General features: G+C 37.1%; 5 protein-coding genes across 7 annotated transcripts; 4 read left to right on the forward strand and 1 right to left on the reverse strand.

Moving 5' to 3' along the window:
• On the forward strand, nt 586–5,054 carry LOC109714719 (proteasome subunit alpha type-2). The gene is made up of 11 exons (XM_020239418.1): nt 586–721; nt 865–941; nt 1,857–1,921; nt 2,320–2,366; nt 2,494–2,569; nt 3,292–3,359; nt 3,665–3,734; nt 4,084–4,169; nt 4,305–4,367; nt 4,465–4,530; nt 4,773–5,054. Exons 1-11 carry the CDS (start codon nt 681–683, stop codon nt 4,819–4,821), a joined length of 708 nt encoding a protein of 235 aa, XP_020095007.1. The 5' UTR covers nt 586–680; the 3' UTR covers nt 4,822–5,054.
• Nucleotides 5,198–6,755, forward strand: LOC109714720. Its single transcript, XM_020239419.1, has 3 exons — nt 5,198–5,876; nt 6,439–6,669; nt 6,700–6,755. Exons 1-2 carry the CDS (start codon nt 5,678–5,680, stop codon nt 6,624–6,626), a joined length of 387 nt encoding a protein of 128 aa, XP_020095008.1. The 5' UTR covers nt 5,198–5,677; the 3' UTR covers nt 6,627–6,669; nt 6,700–6,755.
• On the forward strand, nt 7,231–15,727 carry LOC109714422 (actin-related protein 4). Of its 3 annotated transcripts, none has more exons than XM_020239046.1 (20): nt 7,236–7,417; nt 7,558–7,649; nt 8,485–8,661; nt 8,746–8,819; nt 9,803–9,883; nt 10,244–10,304; nt 10,425–10,474; nt 11,168–11,222; nt 11,717–11,794; nt 11,889–11,942; nt 12,098–12,151; nt 12,238–12,298; nt 12,522–12,573; nt 12,771–12,837; nt 13,625–13,684; nt 13,784–13,846; nt 13,950–14,012; nt 14,667–14,731; nt 15,179–15,247; nt 15,377–15,727. In XM_020239046.1, exons 1-20 carry the CDS (start codon nt 7,405–7,407, stop codon nt 15,420–15,422), a joined length of 1,335 nt encoding a protein of 444 aa, XP_020094635.1. In that variant the 5' UTR covers nt 7,236–7,404; the 3' UTR covers nt 15,423–15,727. The 3 variants fall into 3 exon arrangements, 2 of the variants coding, with proteins under 2 accessions (XP_020094635.1, XP_020094636.1); XM_020239047.1 differs by lacking the exon at nt 7,236–7,417 and adding an exon at nt 7,926–8,102; XR_002217375.1 differs by lacking the exons at nt 12,771–12,837; nt 13,625–13,684; nt 13,784–13,846; ... (2 more) ...; nt 15,179–15,247; nt 15,377–15,727 and having other exon boundaries at nt 7,231–7,417; nt 11,889–11,970.
• On the forward strand, nt 17,341–22,271 carry LOC109714307 (pentatricopeptide repeat-containing protein At5g08305). The gene is made up of 3 exons (XM_020238883.1): nt 17,341–19,571; nt 21,057–21,247; nt 21,597–22,271. Exon 1 carries the CDS (start codon nt 17,395–17,397, stop codon nt 18,970–18,972), a length of 1,578 nt encoding a protein of 525 aa, XP_020094472.1. The 5' UTR covers nt 17,341–17,394; the 3' UTR covers nt 18,973–19,571; nt 21,057–21,247; nt 21,597–22,271.
• On the reverse strand, nt 22,424–24,134 carry LOC109714310 (nicotinamidase 2-like). Its single transcript, XM_020238884.1, has 2 exons — nt 23,642–24,134; nt 22,424–22,843 (listed from the first exon to the last, which is right to left on the reverse strand). Exons 1-2 carry the CDS (start codon nt 23,997–23,999, stop codon nt 22,596–22,598), a joined length of 606 nt encoding a protein of 201 aa, XP_020094473.1. The 5' UTR covers nt 24,000–24,134; the 3' UTR covers nt 22,424–22,595.

The raw sequence follows: 24,823 nt of genomic DNA on the forward strand, positions 1-24,823 counted from the left end.
CATATACATCAATACATGACCATTTTATTGCTGACAAAATTAATGAAAAATTTTCCAAAAAGAAACCCTTCCAAATACATATTTGATTGGTTGGATCTAGATCATGTTGAATTATGAAATGAATATAAGATATACACTTTAGAAATTGGGCAGGAATACTAATAATAGTATTGAATTTTTTTTGCTATCGAATTTTTAATTTCAGATGAAAAATTATAAGATTAGAATGGCAGTGGTCCCATTGAAAAATTATAAGATTAAAATGATAATAGTCTCATAGGGTTTAGTGATGATCCGATTGATTGAATAATATGATTTAAAAGATAAAGTTAATTAAAGTGTAGATCTAGCAGCGAGCAAAAAAGTCAAAATATCATTAACAGAAAAATATGTATAAATATTTGTTTGTTCGATAAAACGGGCTCTAGGCCCAACCAATTGTTTCCAACAGACATGTGGGTTTAGCCCAAGTTACAACGGACTCGAAAGGGCTTAATTCTTTGGTCTAGTGGGCCAAGGGCCCATTAAGGCCCGATCCGTTTTCTTGTTCGAGGGGTCACTTCTCCTTCTCCTCCTCTACTCCCACCCAGGGTTTAGTTCTTTTTCCATTACTCGCTCTCTCCACCTCCACCTCTGTCTCTCTCTCGCTCGCGCGCTCTCGTAGAGATATCAACTTCGCCATGGGCGATAGCCAATACTCCTTCTCCCTCACCACCTTCAGGTTTTCCCCCAAGCCCTTCTCCCCAAACCTTCTCCTATTTTTCTACTTGGATCTGTTCGTGTTCCCTTTGATCTCACCCTTTTTTTTTCTTCTTTTTTTTTTGCATTTATTTTCTTTGTTTGTTTTTGATCCGCGGAGATTAGCCCCTCGGGGAAGCTGGTTCAGATCGAGCACGCGCTAATGGCCGTTGGAGCAGGTCAAACGTCTCTCGGGATCAAAGGTATCTCCGATCGATGTAGATTCGTCGTGTTATGCGAAGAATGAATTGATTTATTTGATTAATTGCTGTTTTTTGGGAGAATTTGGTGTTTGGGATGATTCTAGGGCTTATTTTTGTAGCATGAAATTATTGAGTATAACACTCACCAGATGAGTTGTTGCATTATTGGAAGAGGGGGAAAAAAAAGAGAGCAAGTTATACAATTAAATCAGCTATATTGCTTCTTACTTCATGTACATCCAAAAACGGGACTATATTTACTTACTGGGAACTCTGACATATACTAAGTTATCAGTAGCCTTCTAGATGGTGTAGGAGTGGAAAACGAGATCTCATGAACTCAACGATTGAGAGTTTGCATCAAGATATTTCAAAAGAACGGACTTTAATATGCTGTGGATGTGAGTGGTGATGGGACATGTAAAAAAGTTTGAAATGGCATATAAGGTGACTGGAATTGTGTGATCTTCTTGGTCAAATTACTTTCATTAAATTTTATGGCTTTGCTTGTTAGTTAAGATCAGAGTTGCTGGCGGAAAATTTAGCTTGGTCGTTCTTCGAAACCGTAGTCTTTCCAGTTTGAATTAATCTTATATATATAGAGTGTTAGGGCAAGTAGCATGGAGATTATTAATTATCGCCCTTTTCTGCTCATATTTAATAGTAATGACTAAAATGGGTGGTCAGATACCTCTATATATGTTTATCTATCTGATAATTAGATAATTAGCCTTATATATATATGATGGGAATGACATGTAGTTGCAATGGTTGTTTGAAAAGAATAGCCATTTGAGTCATGAGTTTTCAGTTGGAGTGCATGGCCATTTGCGTATTGAATAAGTAACAGATTCAAAGTGCAACTTTTGCTGGACTTTTTTATCACAACTTCCGGTACTCTTTTTGTTGTTGCAGCTGCTAATGGTGTCGTTATCGCAACCGAGAAGAAACTTCCTTCGATTTTGGTGGATGAGACATCTGTAAGCATGCTCTAAAACTCTCTCTGGTTCGCTTCAGTCGGTTGCTTCGTTTTCCGTAGCATGAATTTAGAGTTCTGTGTGGAATTGCATTGGAGAAATAATTTCCACTAATTAGTGTTATTGTTATTTTTCATTAATGATTCTATTTGCTTTTAATTCATACGAACCACATTGCGGAGGTGAAACTGTTCAGTAACTTACATGCACTTCATTTTTATATTATTGTCTAATTGCTTTCATAGCACATACTGTATGTTTCAATCACCATCATACGTTGCTATTGTATATTTAGTGCCAACCTATTTGTTGGAATCAAGTGACTAGTCCTTGCACTTTATTTTGTTTGTATTTTGTATACATATTTTGTATGTGAATAATTCCTATTTTGTTGACCTCAGGTGCAAAAGATTCAACTTATGACTACAAATATTGGAGTTGTATACAGGTAATTTGCTTTATGTCTTCATCGTTTATTATAGATGACTGATATTTTTTCTCAATGCCATGCATGTTACTCATCTTTAACCATGTAGATGACCTTTTTGTTTTTCTTTCTTTTTCTTTTCATACAGTGGGATGGGGCCAGATTCACGTGTCCTGGTAAGGAAAAGCAGAAAGCAAGCGCAGCAGTATTATCGACTATACAAGGTATTCTATTAATATCTCACTCTTGTAATCACTTGCCCATCATCCTTTGTGTCATTGAATGTGTGCTTATTATATATGTTAGACAACACGAGGAATTCTTGATGATTTATTTTCCCGTAAGCTGTGTCTTTGGAGTTATTTAAGATATGCTGTTATTTTCTCCTTAAATATTTGATTATCCAGATGGAATTTGATGTGCTTGTTCTGTAAGGAATGTCTTTCTTTAGATATGAAAATAAAAACAGACTGCCTGCTAGCAGAATCCCATGACAATCTTGACTTGCTAGTCTAATCTATATTCTTGATTAGAACTAGTAATTTTTTTTTGGGCCTTATCTTCTAATTTATGATTTGGTTGTATACTTCACATTTACTTGTGTTAACTCTTTTCTGCAATTTCTTTGTTATTAATATTTTGTGAGTGAGCTACTATACTTCTGCGGTTGAGGTCAGTGATTGGATAGATCAGGTTCAGTGGCATATGCCTGAATGCTGTTCTTAGGATAGTATGGTTGAGCCTCATTTTAGAGAACATTTGTTTATATAAACTATGAGTTTTGTTTTCATAGTTGGCGTTAGATTTCCTCATCTAGAGATATTATTTCAACTCCTTGAGTAGCTTCAGAGCCATGTCCATCGCTACTGTACATATTAGTAACGGCATTCTTCTTCAGTTGAAAATTGTTAGTAGTACTGATAGTATTATACTTTTTTGAGTGCAGGAGCCTATTCCTGTTACTCAACTCGTCAGAGAGACTGCAGCTGTCATGCAGGAGTTCACGCAGTCTGGGTATTTTCTTGCTATGTCTAAATGTTTAACATTCTTTAATTTTCTCCCTTTTCCAGCGACCGTTCCTCTCTTCTTCTTCTTCTTCTTTCTCCCCAAACTTGCCATATATCTGGCCTTTCCCTCTTCTTAGTTTGGAATGTCAAAAACATTGGCATGCCTCTAAATGTTTGATTGCAAACTGAAATATTATCCATACCCATGGTTAAACTAGTTTTAAAAGTTATTTCTTGACATGGGGTATATGGTTAAATACAATTATACCAGTGCTATTATAAAGATGTGGACTTACATATTGCTACTTGCAGTGGTGTAAGGCCATTTGGAGTTTCTTTACTCGTTGCTGGATATGATGACAATGGGCCACAGCTGTATCAGGTATGCCCCCTATCTGGTTTTCTTAATCTTGACTATTATTAAGTAGATGGCTATTGTAGTTGTTAGTTTATTTATGTCATTTTCTCTATGACTATTACGTAAAGTGCATTTTTACTTTCGGAAGCCACAATTATTAATATTTGCCAGACCTTTTCTAGTTCTCTTGCTTTACTAGTATACATTGTCTTATGCCAGTTGACAATTTTCTAAACCTGTATGGCGCTACATTCTAATTACTTTCTCTACTACTATATGTTGGTCCCTTTCCTTGTGAGCTATTGTCTACTTGTTCTTAAGCTTTTAGGATCTCACACGTGCCTTTCGCTTGTTTTAAAATCCTTTATAACAGGTCGACCCATCAGGATCTTACTTTTCCTGGAAAGCTTCAGCAATGGGGAAAAATGTCTCTAACGCGAAGACTTTTCTCGAGAAAAGGTAACTTAAAGCGTCCGAAACACAATTTCAATGCTATTTCTGCATGCTTGAAGTTGTTATCGTGAGTTATCACAGCCATTACATCCATTGATTAAAGAATTTTTATCATAACAAAAAATTTTCATTCTTATTTAGATACACTGAGGATATGGAGCTTGAGGATGCTGTGCACACTGCTATTCTAACTCTTAAAGAAGGGTATTATTGTGTTTTTGCTATTAAGTTGTATAAGTTACTCTCTTCTCATATCCTTCTTGTTTATTATATTACGAATCATTTTGTCCACTACCCGTAGATTTGAAGGACAAATTTCTGGGAAGAACATTGAGATCGGAGTAATTAGCTCTGATCGCAAATTCAGGTAATTCCCCTCCATTTCAGTTTTGGGTTCTGTGGAAACTTATAGCACACGTTGTCTATACTTTATTTGCTACCATTTGGATTTCTTCTTTTTCGGTTGTTATGTTGATGTATATGCAGTTCTCTTGGAATTGGATGGTGCATTTATTTATATTATTTTCTTTGTAGTGCACATTAAGTTGTATTTGAAATCTCTGACCTCTTTTTTTCCTTTTTCTTTTTATTGCATGCATGAAATTGCAGAGTTCTGAGCGCTGCTGAAATTGACGATTATTTAGCAGAAGTTGAGTAATTCAAATGCACACGCAGCTTTGAGCAGGAGAATTAGAGAAATGAATCCAGCATTATATCCCTGCTTGTTGCTTGAAGATTCTCTTGATGTTAATCATATGTATTTGGAATTTGGAATTTAAGAGTGACATCATGAATTTATCCATTCTCTTACAGAGACCTGCTTTACTGAGAAATTCTCCACCTCATGTTAACTTAAACCTTTTAAATTTACATTTGCAAGTTGATTCTGACCATGCGAATAGCAGGGCTTGGAATTATTAACCTTTTCTGTCATGATATTCTTCGGCCCTTTTTTGAACTTTTACAGGCCGTATTGCATTGAATGCACAGTTGATTAGTCAGTTTTTTTAAATTGATTTGTTAGATTTTTCTTTTTAATGATATCAGGGACATAAATTTGCATTCTTCTTTTTAGCAACATAAATTTGCATGTGGCTTTATCTTGCGCAATGGGCATGTAGTTTCGCGGAGGTATATAGATAATTGTACCTATATTTTACCATGAAGGCAACTTCTTGTATTGTTTTTTATTTTTTTGTATTTTTTATTTTGTTGCATTAGAATTCAAAGCAGCACGAGAACGCGGGGAAAACCCGAGGCAGTGCTCTCTCCGAGGAACCTGTACTGTTGCACATCCCAAATCAGACAATCCAACGTACTTATATCATCAATTCCTTTTCCACTTCCCCAACGTTTTATATTTTTTTAATCATTTGCTTGCGCCTCCAAAAAAAGCGTTTAAATTTTTTTCCCCAGGACCCAAGGTCAGTTGCTCCACCCTGTCCCACACTTTCTCCCCCTTGTAAAGCTCTTCCCCTTATTAATTAGTCGTTCATAGTGAAAACGAAGGAAACATGGCGTTGCGTTCGTCCTCGTCACCGTCGTGGGCAGTGGAAATGGCACTGCAAGAGCTCCAGAAACTGGAGTCCGAGCACCCCGACCGCTTCGACTACCTCAAAAGGGAGCTCAAATCGCTCATTGCTGAGCCCCTCTTCACTTCCCGCGACCCCACCATCCCTACTCTTCTACCCGCTTCCTCCGCTGCCACCCAAGGTGAATATCGCACAGTGGTGGTAAAACTCTCTGACACTTTTTTTTTTTTATGTTTTTAAGCATAATATTTATTTCACATTGTTTAAGATATTTTCTCCCTTTTTTCTTTTGCGAACGTAACAACAATCGCGCGTATTCACATTGTTTATATGAATAAAAGTTATTTCCTTGAATCATCATCATCATCAGTATTCAGATTGGTGACAATCTCTGTACCAATTATCATTCATAAGGTATATCGTTAACCGATCATAGTATGTCATGCAAATTTTGTCTTTTTTTGTATATTTATTACAATGCGAAGATATTTGAGTGAATCTTATTACTTTTATGTTTGTTGGAAATATTAGGCAGCGAAAACTTACACCCGCCAATATGGACACACCATATGGCTACAATGTTGAATAGCTACGACAAAGATAAATAAAATAAAAAAATATAAAAAAACTCTGATTTTACGTGAAACAATTATTTTTTTTTCCCTAAAAATTTACAGAAAAAAACACAACAATGTACTAATATTCGTTTTTTGCCAAATTTATTTGATTTTACCTGTGTACAGTTTCCTCCAATCGGAAGAGAAAGTTTGATGGCCACATGGAAGAACATGGGAAGATCCGGAAAAGAGTAGAAGGGAAAAAGCGAGAGTGTTTGGGTGGGTCGAAATGCGGGGTGGAGCGGGCCATTCAACGTGCCGAGGCATGCTTGAAGAGGATACAGCAGCTTAAGCACAGCCTTTTCCCGTTTTGAGTTTAGTTACTGGTAATAGATAGATTTTGGAAAAAAAATTGTATCAATGTGTTCGTACATATATCGAAATGAGTCGATTTAGGATGATGATTCGGAGAGTGTAGGGATAAAAAAGTTCAACCTGAACGAATGGCCCGATCAATTCTATACTTATGTAATTTATAATGAAAAATCAAAATTGAATTCAGAATAGTTTTTTTTTTTTTTTTTTTTTTTTTTTTTTTTTCTAAATAGGTGTAGTATAATGGTAAAGAAATAATAATCTCATGTTTGGTGTTATTATATAATAAAGCTTGAGTATTTTTCCTTTGCCTCGGCAGTAAATATATAAAAATTTACATATAATAATTCTATTCAAAATTTCATTGTAAATATTTTTTTTTTAAATACAGCAGTAATCCAAATATCCTATTTTTTTATTAGAAAATATTTTAATATATTTTTACCTAAAAAATTGTTTTTAATATATTTTGTCTATCCTTTTAGGCAAAGGACCAAGCGCATCGAAAACCCAGATTAAGCATTACGAATTACCAACAAAAAAAAAAAAAGAAAAAAATATAAGAAATATAAAATAAAGGAAATGCACCACCCCAAAATATTATTATTTATTATCGCCATTAAAACCCTTCTAAAACCTAACTCTTCTTCATCTTCCGCAAATATAATAAACGCGAGTCCGAATTGTTTCCTCGTCCCTCCTCTCTCTCTCTCTCTCTCCTCCCCTCCGAGCTAGGGTTTCTCCTGTTTCCTCTTCTCTCCTCTCGACTCGGCATCGATGTACGGAGGCGGTGAGTTAGAGCTTGATCGCAAACCCCTCTCTCTTTCTCTCCTTTTTTTTCTTATATTCCTGTAGCATAGTCTGAATCAAGAAGCCCTCTTCAATCCCTCACCCATGCCCTTTTTTTTTTTTTTTTGGCGATCAATGCAGATGAAGTATCGGCCATAGTTCTTGATCTGGGTTCCTACAGTTGTAAGGCCGGGTACGCCGGCGAAGATGCTCCGAAAGCCGTATTTCCGTCCGTAAGTGTTCTCGTTATCGCCGCAAATCTGTAATTTTTCAGGAATTTAGAATATTAGAGTAGTACTAAAATTTTTCAGAAGTTTCTTAGCTTCTTGGTTGCCCTAATAACTGATATCAAACAGTATCAGAGAAGATACGAGTCCTCTTGACTAAAATAATGACCGAAAGACCTTCTTGATTAAATCTTGCAATCAATTGATTTTCGGTAGATAAATTAGGTTTTTGTTATATTGCCCTAAAAAAGTGTGGTTTTGTTTGCTACATGTCCATGTAAGTTGAAATTGGCGAGGCCCGGGAGTAGCAAAAGCTAGACGGAAAAGGATCACAAGGGTTTTTGGCCTCAATATAGCTAGAATTTAGAATCTGCGAACAAAGTCATGAAAGAGAAATAGATCAAAGAAGTTCTGGAACTGCCGGCTGTTCTGTTTTGGAAAGGATAAATCCACTTGTAGGTAGGAGCCAAACATTATAGTTTTTCTATATCATAATCTTGAAACTTAAAAATGTTGGTAAAGGAGAATTTACATTTATTTGATGTTTTACTTAATGCAACTTGATGGTGAGGCTGATCTGAAAGGAGTGGGGCTATCCATCTTGACTTGTGGAACTTGCGTATCAGAATGATGTCAGTGGAATAGATTTCTATGTTCAAGCGAACAATTAGGGTGGACAACTGTACGAAGGGAAATCGTTATTGACGTAACCTAAACCTTTGAATTCCTCTTATACCTTTGAATTTCTGTTGTAGTCATAATGCATACATTTCTGACCCTCCGCTTTCTGCTGAAGATATATGTTGCGACCTTTAGCCTAATGTGTTATTTGATATTTAAGGTTGTTGGATCAATCGACCAAACAGGGGCTAATGATGAAATCAAGCCCGAGAGAGACTCTGAATCTATGTCGGATTCTAAAACCGGAGTCAAGGCACTTGATTCAGATAAAACTAAACCAAAGCGTAAGTTGTATGTTGGTACACAAGCTTTAGACTACAGGCGCGATCACATGGAGGTCAGTTTACTTTTGAAGTTTGGACGTTCTCTTGGTCGCCATCTTCTGCATGTTGATCTATAAGTAATCTTTTCTTTATTACAGGTCATCTCACCCTTGAAGGATGGTGTTGTTGTTGATTGGGATATTGTCGACAATATATGGAACTATGCTTTCAGGTAAGAACTATATTAGCAGTTAGTGTCACTTCATTTAGATGTGAATTATTTGAGAAATTTGTTTCCCTGATGCCTATTATTTTTAATTGTTATTTGTAAATTCTCTATGTTTCAGAAATTGACATTTCAAGATATCTAGCAATAGCGAATAAAAAATGTCTACCAGACTGACCTTTTTGTTCTTCTTCTGATTCAATTGTAAATAATTTGATTGGCACTATTGAACAAATCTTCCTTAGATGAGAGTTAATGGCCTTGCCTATGGATGCAACATTCTCGCTCAAATAAAAACACCACAGAAGTGTTCGTACTAAAGGAAACTTAGAAAAAATACCTTGACTCTTTTGTGGACAAGAAAAGGAAATTCAAATGGAAGAAGAGTCAGAAGTGTTGGATGATGAACTTCATTTTTTTGGTCCAACCAACATATCATGATGATTAGATTTCTTTCTTTCATCTCGCTTGGGTCTTTTCCTCCCAAATCTTGAGCAATGCAAGAGAATTGAAAATTTTTCTTTAAAAGTTATTTAACAAAGATGTTTTTTTGTTTCTTCTTTTTTTGTGATATATCTTTATTTATCTATCCTGGATGTTGCATATATCTTGATGATCGACAAGCATCTATATAACTTAATTAGTACAGTCTGATGCATCTGTGCATATTGGTTGGCATTTGCTTCTTGTACTGCACATATTATATACTTCATACCTGCCAGAGGGATTGGTATAGTCGAGTTAATTATCCCTTTTGCATTAGTATGACAGCTCTTTATCTGACTTCTGTTGTTTAGTTTTACCAATTTGCTGGTAACTCTATATAACGGTTGAGAGCACTGGGTGATGGTAAAATAGTCCTTTTTTCTTGGTTGTAACGACATAGTGCTATTATTAAGTTTGTTAGATCTGTTGTAATATTGTATGAAATTTATTTTTCCATCTCTTAAGAGGTTGCTTCGCTCCTTTTGTTTTGTTTTTCTCTTCAGGCAACGACTGTTGATTGATCCCAAAGAGCATCCTATACTACTTGCAGAACCCTCTACAAATAGTCCACTGCAAAGGGAGAAGTATGTTTCTACCAGTGATTTCAGTTAAATGATAAATACCAAAGCTTTTAGTTGCTTTTGAGTTTTTATACACAATCTAACTTACAGCACCATATATTTTCTACATTATTAATGCCCCACTAGTTATTTTAGAATGGTTGCATGCTGATGTCTAGTTGATTTTTGGAAGTTCATAATCTACCTCTGAATCAAATCTTTGCAATTTCTTCTTATCAAATCATGTAAAAACTATACATTCCATTTAATTATATTGATATGTAAAATGGTTCAGCCAATCTTTATGCATGTACATAATATTTGTTGTACTTTGTCTTTTGTTCATGACAGAGCTCTTTATTTTTGATCTCTTCTTTATTATAGAGCAGCAGAGCTACTGTTCGAGAACTACAAAGTTCCTGCACTGTTCTTGGCCAAAAATGCTGTATGGTTTCACGACCTCTTAAAGGATCGCTTACTTTTCTCATTTACATAATGGATAAAGTAAGTTTTCCTGTAATGCCTACAGTGATCTTTTGTATTGACCTTGTGTTTCAATTACCAGGTGCTCACATCTTTTGCTTCTGGACGAGCTACTTCCTTGGTTGTTGATAGGTGAGAGCTTTCATTTTGTTGAACTCATTTGCTTTGTCTCCCCATTTCCTTTTTTGTATATGTTTGTTCACAAGTAAAGCTTTTGCATTTGTAGGCCGAACTGTTTCATTTTATTCATATTTGATAAACAATTGGTTAGCTGGGAGACATGTAATAGTAGTATAGATTCCTCTACCAATCTTGTCTCACTGTTGAAATTTTCCTTCTACTTATTCAATATACTGTAGAAGTACATTAGCCTTGGTGATCATCAAGGCAGAATATGTGGAACATATGGTTAGTTTTAGCATTAGGCTACTGCTGGCAAAATATTAATTGACCAAAAATTTGTGACTAAAATTCCTTCTGTCAATATTCATTGCCACACTAATCAAGTACTAGATACATTTTCAAGCAAATAGTTTCCTACTTTCTTTAATAGTTTGTTGACAAATTTATAAATGCATACATATGGTTATTTCATAGTTTTAGCATATCTTGAAACTTCACTTTGGGATCATTTGCACCATCTACACCGATCTGGAAGATAATTGTGTCTTTAATTATTCATTTGCTGATAATTTGTTGAGTAAACTTTTGTTCGCAGTACTCTTAAATCTTCCAGATTGCTTCACCTTTTTGGTTAATTGCGACTTAAAAAGTTTTAGCATCGAAATCGCCTGTCATAACATTACTTCTCATTTATCTTTTTAGTGGTGGTGGATCTACTGTAGTCGCAGCTGTACATGATGGCTATGTCCTCCAAAAGGTATTTTCCTGCTACTGGAAGCAGGAAGAATATTCTATAATTTATTTTCGAGAAGATTACATTTTTTTTGTCCTTTTTGGTACTGAGTTCTTGTCAGAGTTCTTTCAGTAAAGGAACCTGCCTTTTAGTTTTCTTGCTATAGATTCTTGTTTGCTAAAAGCTTATGAATGTAATGGTTTATGAAATAAAATAACATTTGACATACTCTGAATGGATATGATTTTGGGCTGTAATGAAATGATAAACACGAATGTTTACGTCTAGCGTTTCTTTTTCAATTTTACTAATTTCTGGTGCACTTCGTTATGAATCTATAATAGCTGCAAACTTTGGCAAGCATGCCCCTTAATAAGTCCTGTCATCTGATACAGCATTCATTTGAAAACATGTAGAGCAGATAGACTACACTCTTTCATTTCAAGTATCACTGATCTTCTATTTTTCAATCTCTAGCCTATGCATTCTCTTGTTGACATGTGTTATTGTTATCATAGGCTGTGGCAACTTCTCCAATTGGAGGCGAGTTTCTCACCGACTGCATGATGAAAAGCTTAGAAAGCAAGGGCATTGTTGTAAGTCTGTTTCTTGTCTAAGTTTCTATTTTCTGATTTCATGCAAAAATGAATTTTGACCTAGCCTGTTATTAACTTCTGTCAAAATTTTCAGCTGAAACCAAGATATTCATTTAAGAAGAAGGAAATCAGCCCAGGAGAATATCAGGTAGCACCCATGTGCCTGGATAAATGTGGTGTGGAGTCTCATCCTAACCGGTTCTTGTCTTTTGAGTTATTGGAAGCATAAAGAAGTAATACCAAAATTCTACATGAAATGATCTTCTTAATCTTTTTCATTTTATTATTGTTCCATATGAGCAGATTGTAGATCTTGATTTTCCGAATACTACAGAATCTTACAAGTTGTACTCTACGGTAATGTCCAGCCATGAATCCTCTGTACTTGTTAGTCATACTAGCTTATTGTCTCTTTATCATTTCTGCGACAATTTTAATGGCAGAGAGCTATTGCCGGTGACATAAAGGAATCGGTATGTCGAGTCCCTGATACTCCATTTGAAGGTAAACACAAATACACACTAATTTATTGGGATAACTTGTTAGTTCTTGTTCTTATTGGTGCATCTAATTGTTAGTTTAAAAGATGCCTGTATATTGTCAAAGTAAGCAGTAGATGTGGTGAATAGTGAATCTGGTTGGTATGTGATGTTTTTATGTTTGTTGGTTTATTGAACTTATACGAAATATGTTGATTTGAATTTTTCCTTTTTCTTTTCTTTAACAGAAGCGGCATATGCAAATGTTCCTATGACTCCATACGAGCTTCCTGATGGCCAGTAAGTTTAAAATTATTGTTGTGTTATATTTTTGAATTGCTTACTAATTTACCTGGATGTTCATTGGCATAGCTGCTAAATTTGACTAGTGACATTTTCATGCAACCTTTTTTGTCCTTGTATATTCATGTTAGTAGAGGATTCATAATCTATTAGTACCTCTCTAAGTAAAATTGTGCTATCTGATTCTTGAACAGAACTATTGAAATTGGTGCTGATAGATTCAAGGTTCCTGATGTTCTATTTAATCCATCCTTATCTCAGGTAAGATATGCTAACATTTAATCTGTTTGTTTCTTCTATTGCCATCTCTGTATATTTCCACTGCTTAACTTAATAAGGTCAGGATTGTTTCTATTTCTGTCTTAATAGTTGTTCCTGTGAGCTATTGCTGCTTACTGATAGCTTCTTGTTCCAAAATTTCTTTAGTGTTGATGTCAATTTCGATAGTAAGAACACAATGAATATTTGTAGCAAGAAGAAAGTCCTGATGCTATTCATTATTTGTTTCATACTTTTACTTGTGCTACAGCAAATGTTCTTAGCTCTTTTTTTTTCCCCTATGTGCTAAATTACAAAGTTTGACTTCTAAATGATGGACTGACTATCTATGGCACAGCCGTGGTTTGTAAGTTTTTTCAGTATGATCTAGTGAATAAATAATGTGGACACCTAAATTATACTACATTTGTTCAGCATTGCATGCAGCAGCAGCATGATTTCTCAGAGAATTATTACTTCCTTCTCTAAGTTTTTATTATAGCAAACTTTTACCAGTCTGCTTCTTTTTGAAAGTTTCAAGATAATAATCCTAGTAGTTCTGGGTAATACACTGCCATAAACAACTATATTATTGACTTTGAGTCTCAGGGCATTCTTACAGAACCTCTCTTCGCAGCATGAGACAAATCTCAGATATAAAATTTTTTTTGTGCATTTGTTCTATTTAAATCATGAGTTTGGACTTTATATCATTTTACATGGGTAAAACTTCTACTTCTGAGTTACACTATGTGACATTTGCTTTTATTATCCAAATATGAATAAATAGACTATTCCTGGGATGGAGAGTATTGCTGATTCTACTTCGCTTCGCGGCCTACCGCAAATGGTGAGTTGCTTTCCTATGCATGCTTGTTGAACAGGTTTCTCTATTCATTCAACACATTCTGCTGAGGTTTCTGTGGTTTTGTTTTTTTATTACTTGCAGGTTATTGAGAGCATAAATAAGTGTGATGTTGACATCCGCAGGGAACTATTCAGCAGTATCTTGGTAAGATGTCAGGCCCATTCGTCAAACATGTGGATTCATTTTTCACGTATAGACCATGTGTGAAAAAGTAGCTACAGTGCTAAATTGTTGGATTTCTTAACAGCTTGCTGGTGGCACGTCATCAATGCAGCAATTAAAAGAACGGCTTGAAAAAGACTTAATGGAGGTAAAGTGCTGGCTGAATTGAAAATGTCGGTCGACATTTTGTTTACCTGACTTCAGTACGTTGCAAATGGCGAGGATAATTGCTGAATTTATATCAACTTCTTGCTGTTCTGGTTTATTGACATTATATCATATCTTAATATAATGAAAATTCTGTTTGATAAGCCTTGCTCTTATTTTATCTTTATCTTTTCATTCTGATAATTTCTTTGTCTATCGTAAGATGATGCTTCTTAGGGATTCTTGTTCACTAGTTTACGTCAATAGTTTCTTTCAATTATAATTGTTATTAAAGGAGTAAAAAAGAAGCATTATCTATAGCACTTTGTATGATATATGTAAATTTTTTTAACCTTTCATACTGAACCTTCGTTACTTTATCTTAGGTTTTCTATTTGTTGATAATAACCTTTTTAGAAGGTCTATTACATGGTAAACCTTTTCTTGATAGAATAAAATTCTTAACGAGTTAAACTGATAGCTGAACAATCCTTTGGTGAGTTAGGGGCTTAATTGTGCTTACACTCATCTAGTCCATAAATCGGGTGCTCAGAAAAGTATTTTCAGTGTTGACCGACTAAAGTAGAATAATTTGATACTAACTTGGAAATGCCATACTATCTCTCTCATTCCCATTCCACAAATTTGTGTTCAGGAGGCTCCTCAAGCTGCACGGGTCAAGGTTTTAGCCAGCGGGAACTCAACAGAGAGGAGATTCAGGTCAGGTTTCTGGCCTAAGCAACCATTGATTCTTATTATGTTTTGTCTGTGTCCTTGAGATGTCCTTTTGGCTTCCCCTGAAAACATTTCTGTGATCTTGGATCAGGATAGTCAGATTACACAGTGTAGATGTGCAAGTGTTTGTTATTTCCGATGACTAGGAATTTTTTTATAAAAAAAAAAGAATATCTATGCTAATGATTATATGTATCGTGTATTGTTAATTATGAGAAGTAAGTTATCAGATCGAAGAGTCTGAGGCTGCATTATTTATACCATATCAGTTGATTCTTACCACAACCTGCTTTTACTTTTATAATGGTATTAAGTTGTATGTGTGTAGGTCTAAAGAAGGTTGTCATAGTAGATGATAGGTCATATTTTCTTCTTGAAACGCTACTTATAGCCTTTTCCAGAAAACAACTAACCCACGAAACTTTACGACAGTGTGTGGATAGGAGGGAGCATTCTAGCATCTCTTGGGTCGTTTCAGCAAATGTGGTTCTCCAAAGCGGAGTAAGTTCGATTGCAACTATCATGTGTTTCTTTTTTCTTTTTTTCTCTAAATTTTGTCATTTTGTTGGGAGTTCATTCTTTTTTTTGGACTAAAGTTCATTCCTTTTTATAATAATACTTTTGTGGCAGGTATGAGGAGCATGGAGTTTCCTATATCCAAAGAAAGTGTCCTTGAGGGGTATTGTCACATTCCTTTATATAAGATGGCATTTTATCTTTATATTGCCAAATAGTAGGTGTGACTACACATATTTAACCGGAAAGAGGTTCCATATATGAGGACATAATGTTCTTTATCAGGCGTGGGCTTGTTACTGTTTTTTTTTAAAATAGATAGGTTCATCGAAAACTTCTTAAGTGCAATATGATGATAATAGGCTGTTTGTATTAGTGTGTAATTTAAAATTCCATTCTATGTTTTGAGTCTTTTGTTGTACCATACAAGGCCATCTTGCTAATTGAGGTTCTTTTGTTTGAGGCTATTTGTTGAAAATGGGTAGAGCATTATTAGCTCTCTCTTTTTTCTTTTTTATGCTATATCGGTTTTCCATTCTTGAAGGCTCTTTATTGGGTCCAAGAGAATGAAAAGCCTGTCCCTAAAACTCCTAGAATTGTATTCTTAAACTTTTTATTTATTTATTTATTTTTAACAATTTGTTGTTATTGGGTCACCAAACTTAAAAACTCTACTTTGAGTGGATTATTTTGTCGAACTATCTTTTTAGTTTTCAAATAGAAAGATGGCGGCTAATTTAACTTTTAGGGTGCGTTTGGTTCGCATTATAAAAGATTACTAGGAATAAAAGATATCCGAGAATCTTATTAATATTCATCTTATTACTAAGAATGTAGAATTCCTGTGTTTGGTTTACACAGTAATATTAATTAGCCATGTTATTTAATATTACAAAAATTATACAATTAATTAATTTATTTATTTAATTAATTTTAGATAATGTTACCAAAAGTTTCAACATCTTTTTAGAAAAAAGGGAGAGAAAGTATAAGTTAGAGAGAGAGAGCATAATTAAAAAAATAGAAAGAAAAATATAGTCAAAATTAGAGGGAGTGAGAGAGTTGAAATTTTAAAAAGAGAGAGAGAGAGAGAAAGCTTAGTTTAGAGAGAGAAAAAAAATTTGAATTTTAGAGAGAAAAATAAGTTTAGAGAGAGATATAAGGTTAGAGTGTAAAGAAAAATAATATCAATTAGCCGGCGGATAGGAAGAAAGAAAGAGATTAGACATATTATGATTATCCCAATCCATTAATATGAGGATACCCACCCTCCCTCAAGGGAATGAGATTAGTACTTTGGGGTGAATCTTATTCCCAAGTGAATCCAATATTACCAACTAGATTACTTAGTGCGTTTAGCCAAACACCGTCATATTTTTTTATTCCCATTGGATTACTAGGAATCTTTAAAATATAGCGCGAACCAAACGCACCCTTATGTCATCTGAAAAAGATGGTATAATGCTGATCTGAATGCACAGCATTTTTTGAACTGGAAATGTATTATTAAATTTATAAAATCAAAAGTTTTCCGCATAATTCAGGATAATATATCAGCAGTTTATACAATTAACATGTGTGGAGGCCTACTGTCGGTAGCAATTCTTGATATGCATTAGTAGTAACATCTTCAGCATACCATCTTTCGGACCCAAGTGATTCGTCCAAAGCAGAAAATTAAAATTTAATAATTCAAAGAAGTTAAAATTTGGTAAAATGGTACAGATTTTGCGTGAACTATTAGACTATTTTGAGTTAGCTATGTAGTCTTTCAAACTAATTATTTTACTATCCAAATTTTAAATTTGTCTGAATTGAGTCAATCAATAGTATTTCAGACTTCAAAGTTTAACTTAATTATTTATTTTAATAAATTTATATGTGGGAGAACTGTATAAAATATATTAACTAAACTTGTAAAAATAAATGACGAATTCAAGGTGTTAAAGTGATAGTGTAGTTGTCTGACTCAAATTATATAAATTAAAAAATAAGATAGCAGAATTAAAATTTTGATAGATTTAATAGTTTATTCAAAATATTTTGTAATTCAGATAAATATATCCCCAAATGCCTCTCCTATTAATTGTCGTGGTTAAAGGCGCGCCCCATGGCACGCTTTCTCCCGCCAAATGTTCCCGCCATCCTTCAACCACCGCCACCGTGGCTTCACCTCCCTCCTCCGCCGCTGCGACTCCACCATCCAACTACAGCAAATCCACGCCCAATTCGACCCCCACCTCTTCCTCTCCTCCCCCCACCTCGACCTCGACTCCTCCTACCTCCTCCTCCTCCTCCTCCGCTCCCTCCCCTCCCCCACCTCCGCCTACAACGCCCTCATCCGCGCCTCCTCCGCCTCCCGAAACCCTAGCCGCTCCTTCTCCCTCTACGCCCGCATGCTCCGCGCCGCCGCCAGGCCCGACCACCTCACCTTCCCCTTCCTCGCCAAGTCCTGCGCCCGCCTCGCACTCCCCCGCCTCGGCCTCTCCCTCCACTCCCACGTCGCGAAGGCCGGGCTCGCTTCCGATCGGTTCGTCCAAAACTCCATGGTTCATATGTACGCCGCGTGCGGCGATATGCGCCTCGCGCGCAGGGTGTTCGACGAAATCTCCCAACCGAATGTCGTCTCCTGGAATTCTTTGCTGGACGGGTACGCGAAGTGCGGCGACTTGGCGGCTGCTCGCGAGGTGTTCGGCCGAATGCCCGAACGGGATGTCGTTTCTTGGAGCGCGATGATTGACGGGTACGTCAAGGGCGGGGAGTGTAACGAGGCTATTGAGCTATTCGATTCTATGGAAGCTCTACAATTCGGGCCTAAGGCGAATGAGGTAACGATGGTGAGCTTGCTGTGTGCGTGCGCCCACTTAGGGTCTCTCGAGCAAGGGAGGAGGATGCATCGGTACTTGGAGCAAAATGGTTTCCGCTTGAATCTCACTCTTGCTACTTCCTTGATCGACATGTACGCCAAGTGCGGATCTATTCATGACGCTCTTCTAGTGTTTTGTGCGGTACCGGCTGAGAAAACCGATGTCTTGATATGGAACGCCATGATTGGAGGGCTTGCACTGCATGGGCTGGGCAAAGAATCAGTTGAGATGTTTGAAAAGATGCAGGAATTGCATGTTATGCCGGATGAGATTACATACTTAGGTTTGCTTACAGCGTGCGTTCATGGGGGTTTGGTAGATGAGGCTTGGAGTTTCTTTAAATTGCTCGAAGCCCAAGGAATGAGACCGCATGTCGAGCATTATGCTTGCTTGGTTGATGTTCTTGGTCGAGCAGGTCAGATACGAGATGCTTTTGAGTTGGTCGAGAAGATGCCTATGCCACCGAGTGCTTCTGTCTTAGGTGCTCTCCTTAATAGCTGCCGTATGCATGGGTGGGTTGAGATGGGAGAGATTGTAGGGAAGAGGCTTGTGGAATTGGAACCCTATCATGATGGGAGGTATATTGGATTGTCGAATATCTATGCCGTCGGTAGAAGGTGGGATGAGGCCAAGAGTATGAGGGAAGTGATGGAGAAGAGAGGGGTGAGGAAGGTTCCTGGATTTAGTGAGATCGATGTGGGGGGAAAACTCCATAGGTTCATTGCTCATGATAAGATTCATCCCCAGTCGACGGAGATTTACTTTATATTAGGTCTTCTAACCTGGCAGATGAAAATGGAAGATGGCAGCATCAATTGTAAGGCATTAATAGAAGAAGATTGAGGATGTGACTTCTTCAAGAATGGACTACAGGGAGTGCTGTCAAACAAGACTTAAAAGGAAAATTGACATTGTTCGTGTGATTGGCACTCAAGAATGCATGCGATTGTTCGAGAAGGATCATACCTTTGAAGTTTTATTGCCCAGGGAAGGTGTATCTGATCTCGAGAAGGAACTTATGTGAAGGCTAAACCATTGCTATCACAGAAGCCCTGAAGCAAGAGTGCCCCTTAATGGCGTACGGACTTTCTGGCTTTCAGTTTGAACTTGCTTTCAAACAGTTTATTCTCCGAATTTCAGATTTCATCTTTATCCATCGTCTGATAAGCGATAAATAAATTACTGTTGAGTGAATGCAAAATTAGTTATAGCAAGGAGCGCAAATAGTTTTGAGATCCTTTAATGCAAAACCATTCCCTATCAATTTTGCTAATAAAGCAAGAATACTCAAGTGGAATACAGAGCTAAAACAGTAAGCAATGTGTGGATTTGGTACAGCAAGAATCAGGAGGAAGTGCAATGATACAGGCTAATAATTCCCAGTGGACGGGGCACTTCAACTGCCGTGGCAACCACCATCAAAAAAGCATGTGCCTGCTGAGGTGAAAATTTTCAAAACGTTTCTTTTGCCAAAACATTAGCTATTGAGGTAGTGTGAATGCCGAAGAAGGTTAGATGTTGTGCAGATTAAGATTTATTGAAAATTTGAAGCATTTGTATGAATACATAAAGTGAAGTGAGTGGCCTTTGTATTCAAATTGAAATCATTTCTGATAAAACAAATTGCCCATTTGGTGCATTTTAAATTATTCGGATGTAATACTGAGATAATATACTTCAACATGTTATTTCTTCTAAATGGCATATTCAAGGATTCGAGCTTTTATTCGAACTATATATAGATAGAGCAAGATGTATCGAAGTCCCTTGAATACACCATGATAAACAAAGTTGTAAGATTACCACCCAATAGTGGTTGTAGGGCTAGCATTGCATTCCTTTTTCTTTTTTACTGTAATTAATAGATTTGAAGACCAATCTGCTCAAAAAGAGAAAAATAAAAATGAAGCAAAAAATATTGCTAGAACAACTCCAAGAAGTATTACAAATAAAAGATAAGTGGAGTGTTTTCCTTTTAAATTCACCCCAAGTACCTTGTATATATTAATCTGAAGTCGGGGTTGGGAACAAGTTCTAAAATTTAAGCTCACATGGATAATTTACCCTCATGTTAATTGACAAGTGGAAAGTGTAAAATATGCTATGAACTTTATTCTCCTGTAAAATATGCTATGAACTTTATTCTCCCGTAACTTTAAAAGATGAAAAAGGGTGCTGTTGCAGTACAATTGTTTACTTTTCAATGACTCACATTTTGTATGTTCATTCTTATCCAACGTAGAAAGATAAAAGGTGTGAAATTGCCTTGCAGCATTGCCAGGTACAGCATGAAGGATGCCAAAATTAGGGTTTGGTTGTTTTTTGTGTTTGTCCTCCATTCACCTCATTCTACTTAACCAAATTGGTCGGAACCTCTTACTCAACACTCTGAACCACATTGGTGGAATCACCGTCCATTTATTGTAGCTCGCGGTTTATGTTTCTCCTTTACATGAGTTGAACCCTTTCCCTCTTTTAAGTTCCAGGGTGTCATATTATATTTTCTCCTCATTGCTGTTTTTAGTTGTTCTCTATTTCATTCATTAGTAAGTGGTTTTTTTTTTCGCGAATCAAAGGTGGCTGGGGTTTAGCTCGATTTGGTAATCTGCACTTGCATATTCATTTGATTTTTCTTTTTCTTCGCCTGTCAAAATGTTGTAATTGATCTTATTTATGATCATTAAACGAGGTTAACTGTTTTTAATGTTTCTTCCCATTAAGTAGCTCATACAATTGAGACTGTTCCAGTGCTTCAAAGAAGTGAGCTATGCATCAACTTCTGTTACCAATATTGTTTTGTATATGCAGCTGCTGCTGATTCTAGTATAGATATTGATTTTCAAGTTGCTTTTGCTTTTGCCTCCTGAGAAAATTGTTGTGTTTGGTTAAATTCTGTAGCAGATTTTTAATTATCATTAACTTTTCAGGTCAATTTCCAAAGATGACGACACGATCTGGGCAAGCTAATAAAGGAAAATCTGACACTTTCCCTGAAGAACTAGCAAAAGTGAAGCAGGAAAATGACGATTTTAAGTACATAATTTGCTACAAAGAGGCAATTGAAAAGAAATTAGTGCCACCTACTGTTGATTATAGATTACCTCCTACATGTTCTAAGGTGAGAACACCTCTTTCTTCATTTGCACTAAAAGCATAGTAAATCGAGCTTTTATTGTTATTCTGATGGATGAATTTACCAGACCTTAGAAGGCACCTAGTGACTTTCTTGAATCGTAAACATCTCCTTCCAAATCACTTGCCCTGTTAGTTTTTGAACTCATCCTATTAGGCAATTTTGAGCAGAAACTACCCCATTTTAGTAGAAGTGCTTCAGTTGGTCTGATGAACTGCTTCTTCCTTGAATGCATAGATACTGTTTTACTAGAATTGATCATTCATTTGGGTTTTCTCTATTGCCATCCGATTAAGCAAACTAACACATTTTTTTCTCCCTCTCTGTGGAACAGCCCCCAAGACCAACTCTCACAGGAACAAAGAGGCAGCCCGCCAGTGTGCCTCCTGGATTTGAATCTCGACAACCGCCACCAAAAAGACCTCATTCTCAACAACAGAAGTGGCAGCAATCACCACCCCGAGAACCTACATCACAGTCGAACACACCGCACAACCTATCTCTCCCTAAAGAAGAAGAGTATCATCCGAATCACATGCAACAGCCAATTCTACAGCATTCGAGCATGCCGCAATCCACATTGAATCACAAGGAGCTCAGGTGTATCATATGTGACATCCCCTGCACGAGCGCTTTCAATCTCAACCAACACCTTCAGGGGAAGAAGCATAAGGCAAAGATGGATGTGCTGAGTGGTAGAAAGAAGAAGTCGGGGTTGGACGGGAATATGGACTTATGGTGCAGCCTCTGCAATGTTCCCTGTATGAATGATTTCTCATTGGCTCAACACCGTGCTGGGAAGAACCACGCAGTTCGACTCATTCGCAGCAGTATAAAGTTTGAAGCTTGATGAGTTTACTCGGTATACACTGAACTCGTGTGAATTAAGACCAACTCATGTAAACTACGACTAAAGATATTACTCTTAAGCCACGAAATGGCTGAGCTATCTATTGCAACACTACTATATTGGTTTACATTTAAGGGACATGTTAGAATCTTGTTTAAATTAGGTTTAGTTGCATGCATCGATCACACGACTTAATTTGGTTGAATAGCTTTTCAATTTACCCTACATATGGTTGAATTGAATCGGCACACGTTTTAATTGGAATGGACTCAACTTAGGGGCTGTTTGCGCAGAAGCACCGACAACAAAGGTAACAAGAGATAACAAAATTTATACCATTAAATGGCGGATATAGGAATTTGAAGGCATAACATAAACATCTGATACCATGTTGTTCAAAAGATTGACACTATAAAACAGAAGTTGCGGCATGGTTATTCTAAAATACTCCGACTCGAACTCCTGACCCGATCATAATAAAGCTCAAGATTTGCGAGTGAAGGCGGCCTTGAGCCGGTCGCAGTCGACGAGGTAGGCGAATCCGTAAGCCATGTTCTTGAGCGTGGCCTCGTGAAGCTCCCTGTTCGCCGTCGCTGTGGCGTCGGCGGAGAAGAAGACGCGGAACCCCCTTACGAAAGCCTCCCGGGCCGTAGTCTCACAGCAGAGGTTTGTCATCACCCCTGTCACCACCACCTCCTCCACCCCCATTCCCCTCAGCATCTCCTCAAGACCTGTTAAACAACAATCAATCTAAATCTTAAGCTACTAGAGATTGTCTAACATAGCTCAAGACATGAACTCAAATTAAATGTGAGAAATTTAAACGATAGTTTGGTGCGCCGCAGTTTTAAGCCACAATATAAGTGTAAATTCAGGATTGATTTGCCTCGAAATTGAAGATAGTTGAATTTGCAATTGGAGATATACGATAAAATAACAAAAAAACTAGTTGTAATCAACCAAACAAAAAAAAAAACTAGTTGTAATTACCCAAACAAAAAAACTATAATAGCAAAACTAGTTGTAATCAACCAAACAAAAAAAAGAACTACTTGTAATTATTACATTCAAATTCAAAATCTTCTGTTCTAAAGAATATAATAGCAGTAAAACGATGCCTGAATAAGTACACGAATCCCGGTGCCGATATAATTTCCTTCCGACTCCGGACTCGGGACCTCATGCTCTACTATACATGAGAAAAGCTTGCTTAAACTACTAGAGTGTTGGCTATTTATTATTAGACTAAAATAGGTTCAAAATTCTGCCCCGTGAAAATAGACTCCGGAGACTAATATGTTAGGTGAGTCTAATAAGTTGATTGAAGGTGCAGTTCATAATAAATCTAACGGTAAGAGGTCCAACAATAGACCCAACATCTAAGTGGACTGAGCTGGGTCGAAGCTCGCGAGCGCTTTAGCTGAGCCCTTAAGCGGATGGATGCGCCCTTCCTATCTACACATATTTTTGGAATAGTTGGATTAATGCTTACGATCTACGCGGAAGAACAGTATTGTATTTTGATAGACCTGTGCCGGCGAAGGCGCTGTAGGTGGACTTGTCGACGACAGGGTCGTGGGGGAGGCGGGCGATGTCGGGGAGGAGGGCGGCGTCGGGGGTGCCGTCGAGGATGAGGTCGCCGGGCCACCACTCGCCGAGCATGCCGTAGTCGGCGGGGGAGCGGTGGCGGTGGCGCGTGTACACCACGCGCATCCCCGCGCCCCGGCACAGCCCCACGGTGGCGCGCAGCGCCGGCAGCATCGGCGCCGCCACGCCCGCGAAGTGCTGCTGCGCGTCGATCACCAGCACCGCCGCCGCCCGCGGGTTCGGGTCCCGCCGCCGCGTCTCGTACTTCGCCACCGACGGCGGAACGCCGGCGGCGGCCATAGATCGAGAGGATATCGGCGGTCGCGAGAAGCGTTGAGATGGCCTGCAATTGACGAAAGCAGCAACGGTTCTGCAGAAGAAGGGAAAAATGCTGTCCGTCGCTGGAAGACTCCGGATGCGTAGATATGGAAAAATTTTAAAAAAATCTCTACGATTCAGATAATGCCGTATAAATATTAGGGAAAACTTAAAAAACCCGTGTGTTTCGACTTTTTCATTTTAGTACCATATGATTTAAAGTGCGTCAGGTTAGTATCCCGTAGTTTTACATTTTCGCACTTTAGTACCGTGTGGTTTAAAGTGTATCAAGTTAGTACTGTGTGATTTTATTTTTGTATCAAATTAGTACCCTGCGGTTTTATTTTTGTATCAAGTTAGTACCCTATGATTTATTTTTCTCTTAATAAAATATTAAACCACAGGGTGCTAAAATAAGAAAGTGCGAAACCACATGGTACTAATTTGATGCACTTTAAAATTTAAATCATAGGGTACTAAAGTGAAAAAGTATGAAATCACAGGGTACTAATTTGATACATTTTAAATCACAGAATATTAAAGTGAAAAAAAGAGAAACCACAATGGGGGTATTTGATGTTTTCCTAAATATTATTTATATAGTTTACTTCATAACAGATAGATAGTCCTCGACAAGCATGCATAAATAAAATAGAGTTGGATTACTATACTTATATGAATGTTGACTCTTTTGTACTCTACAAAATCACTATCATTCTAATCAAAATTCACTATCATCTATGAAAAAACCTAAACTCGCGAATAGTATAGTAGTTTTACTTACAATAATAATATAATGATAAGAC

Source organism: Ananas comosus, linkage group 8, assembly GCF_001540865.1.
Source record: "Ananas comosus cultivar F153 linkage group 8, ASM154086v1, whole genome shotgun sequence".
NCBI classification, from domain to species: domain Eukaryota; kingdom Viridiplantae; phylum Streptophyta; class Magnoliopsida; order Poales; family Bromeliaceae; genus Ananas; species Ananas comosus.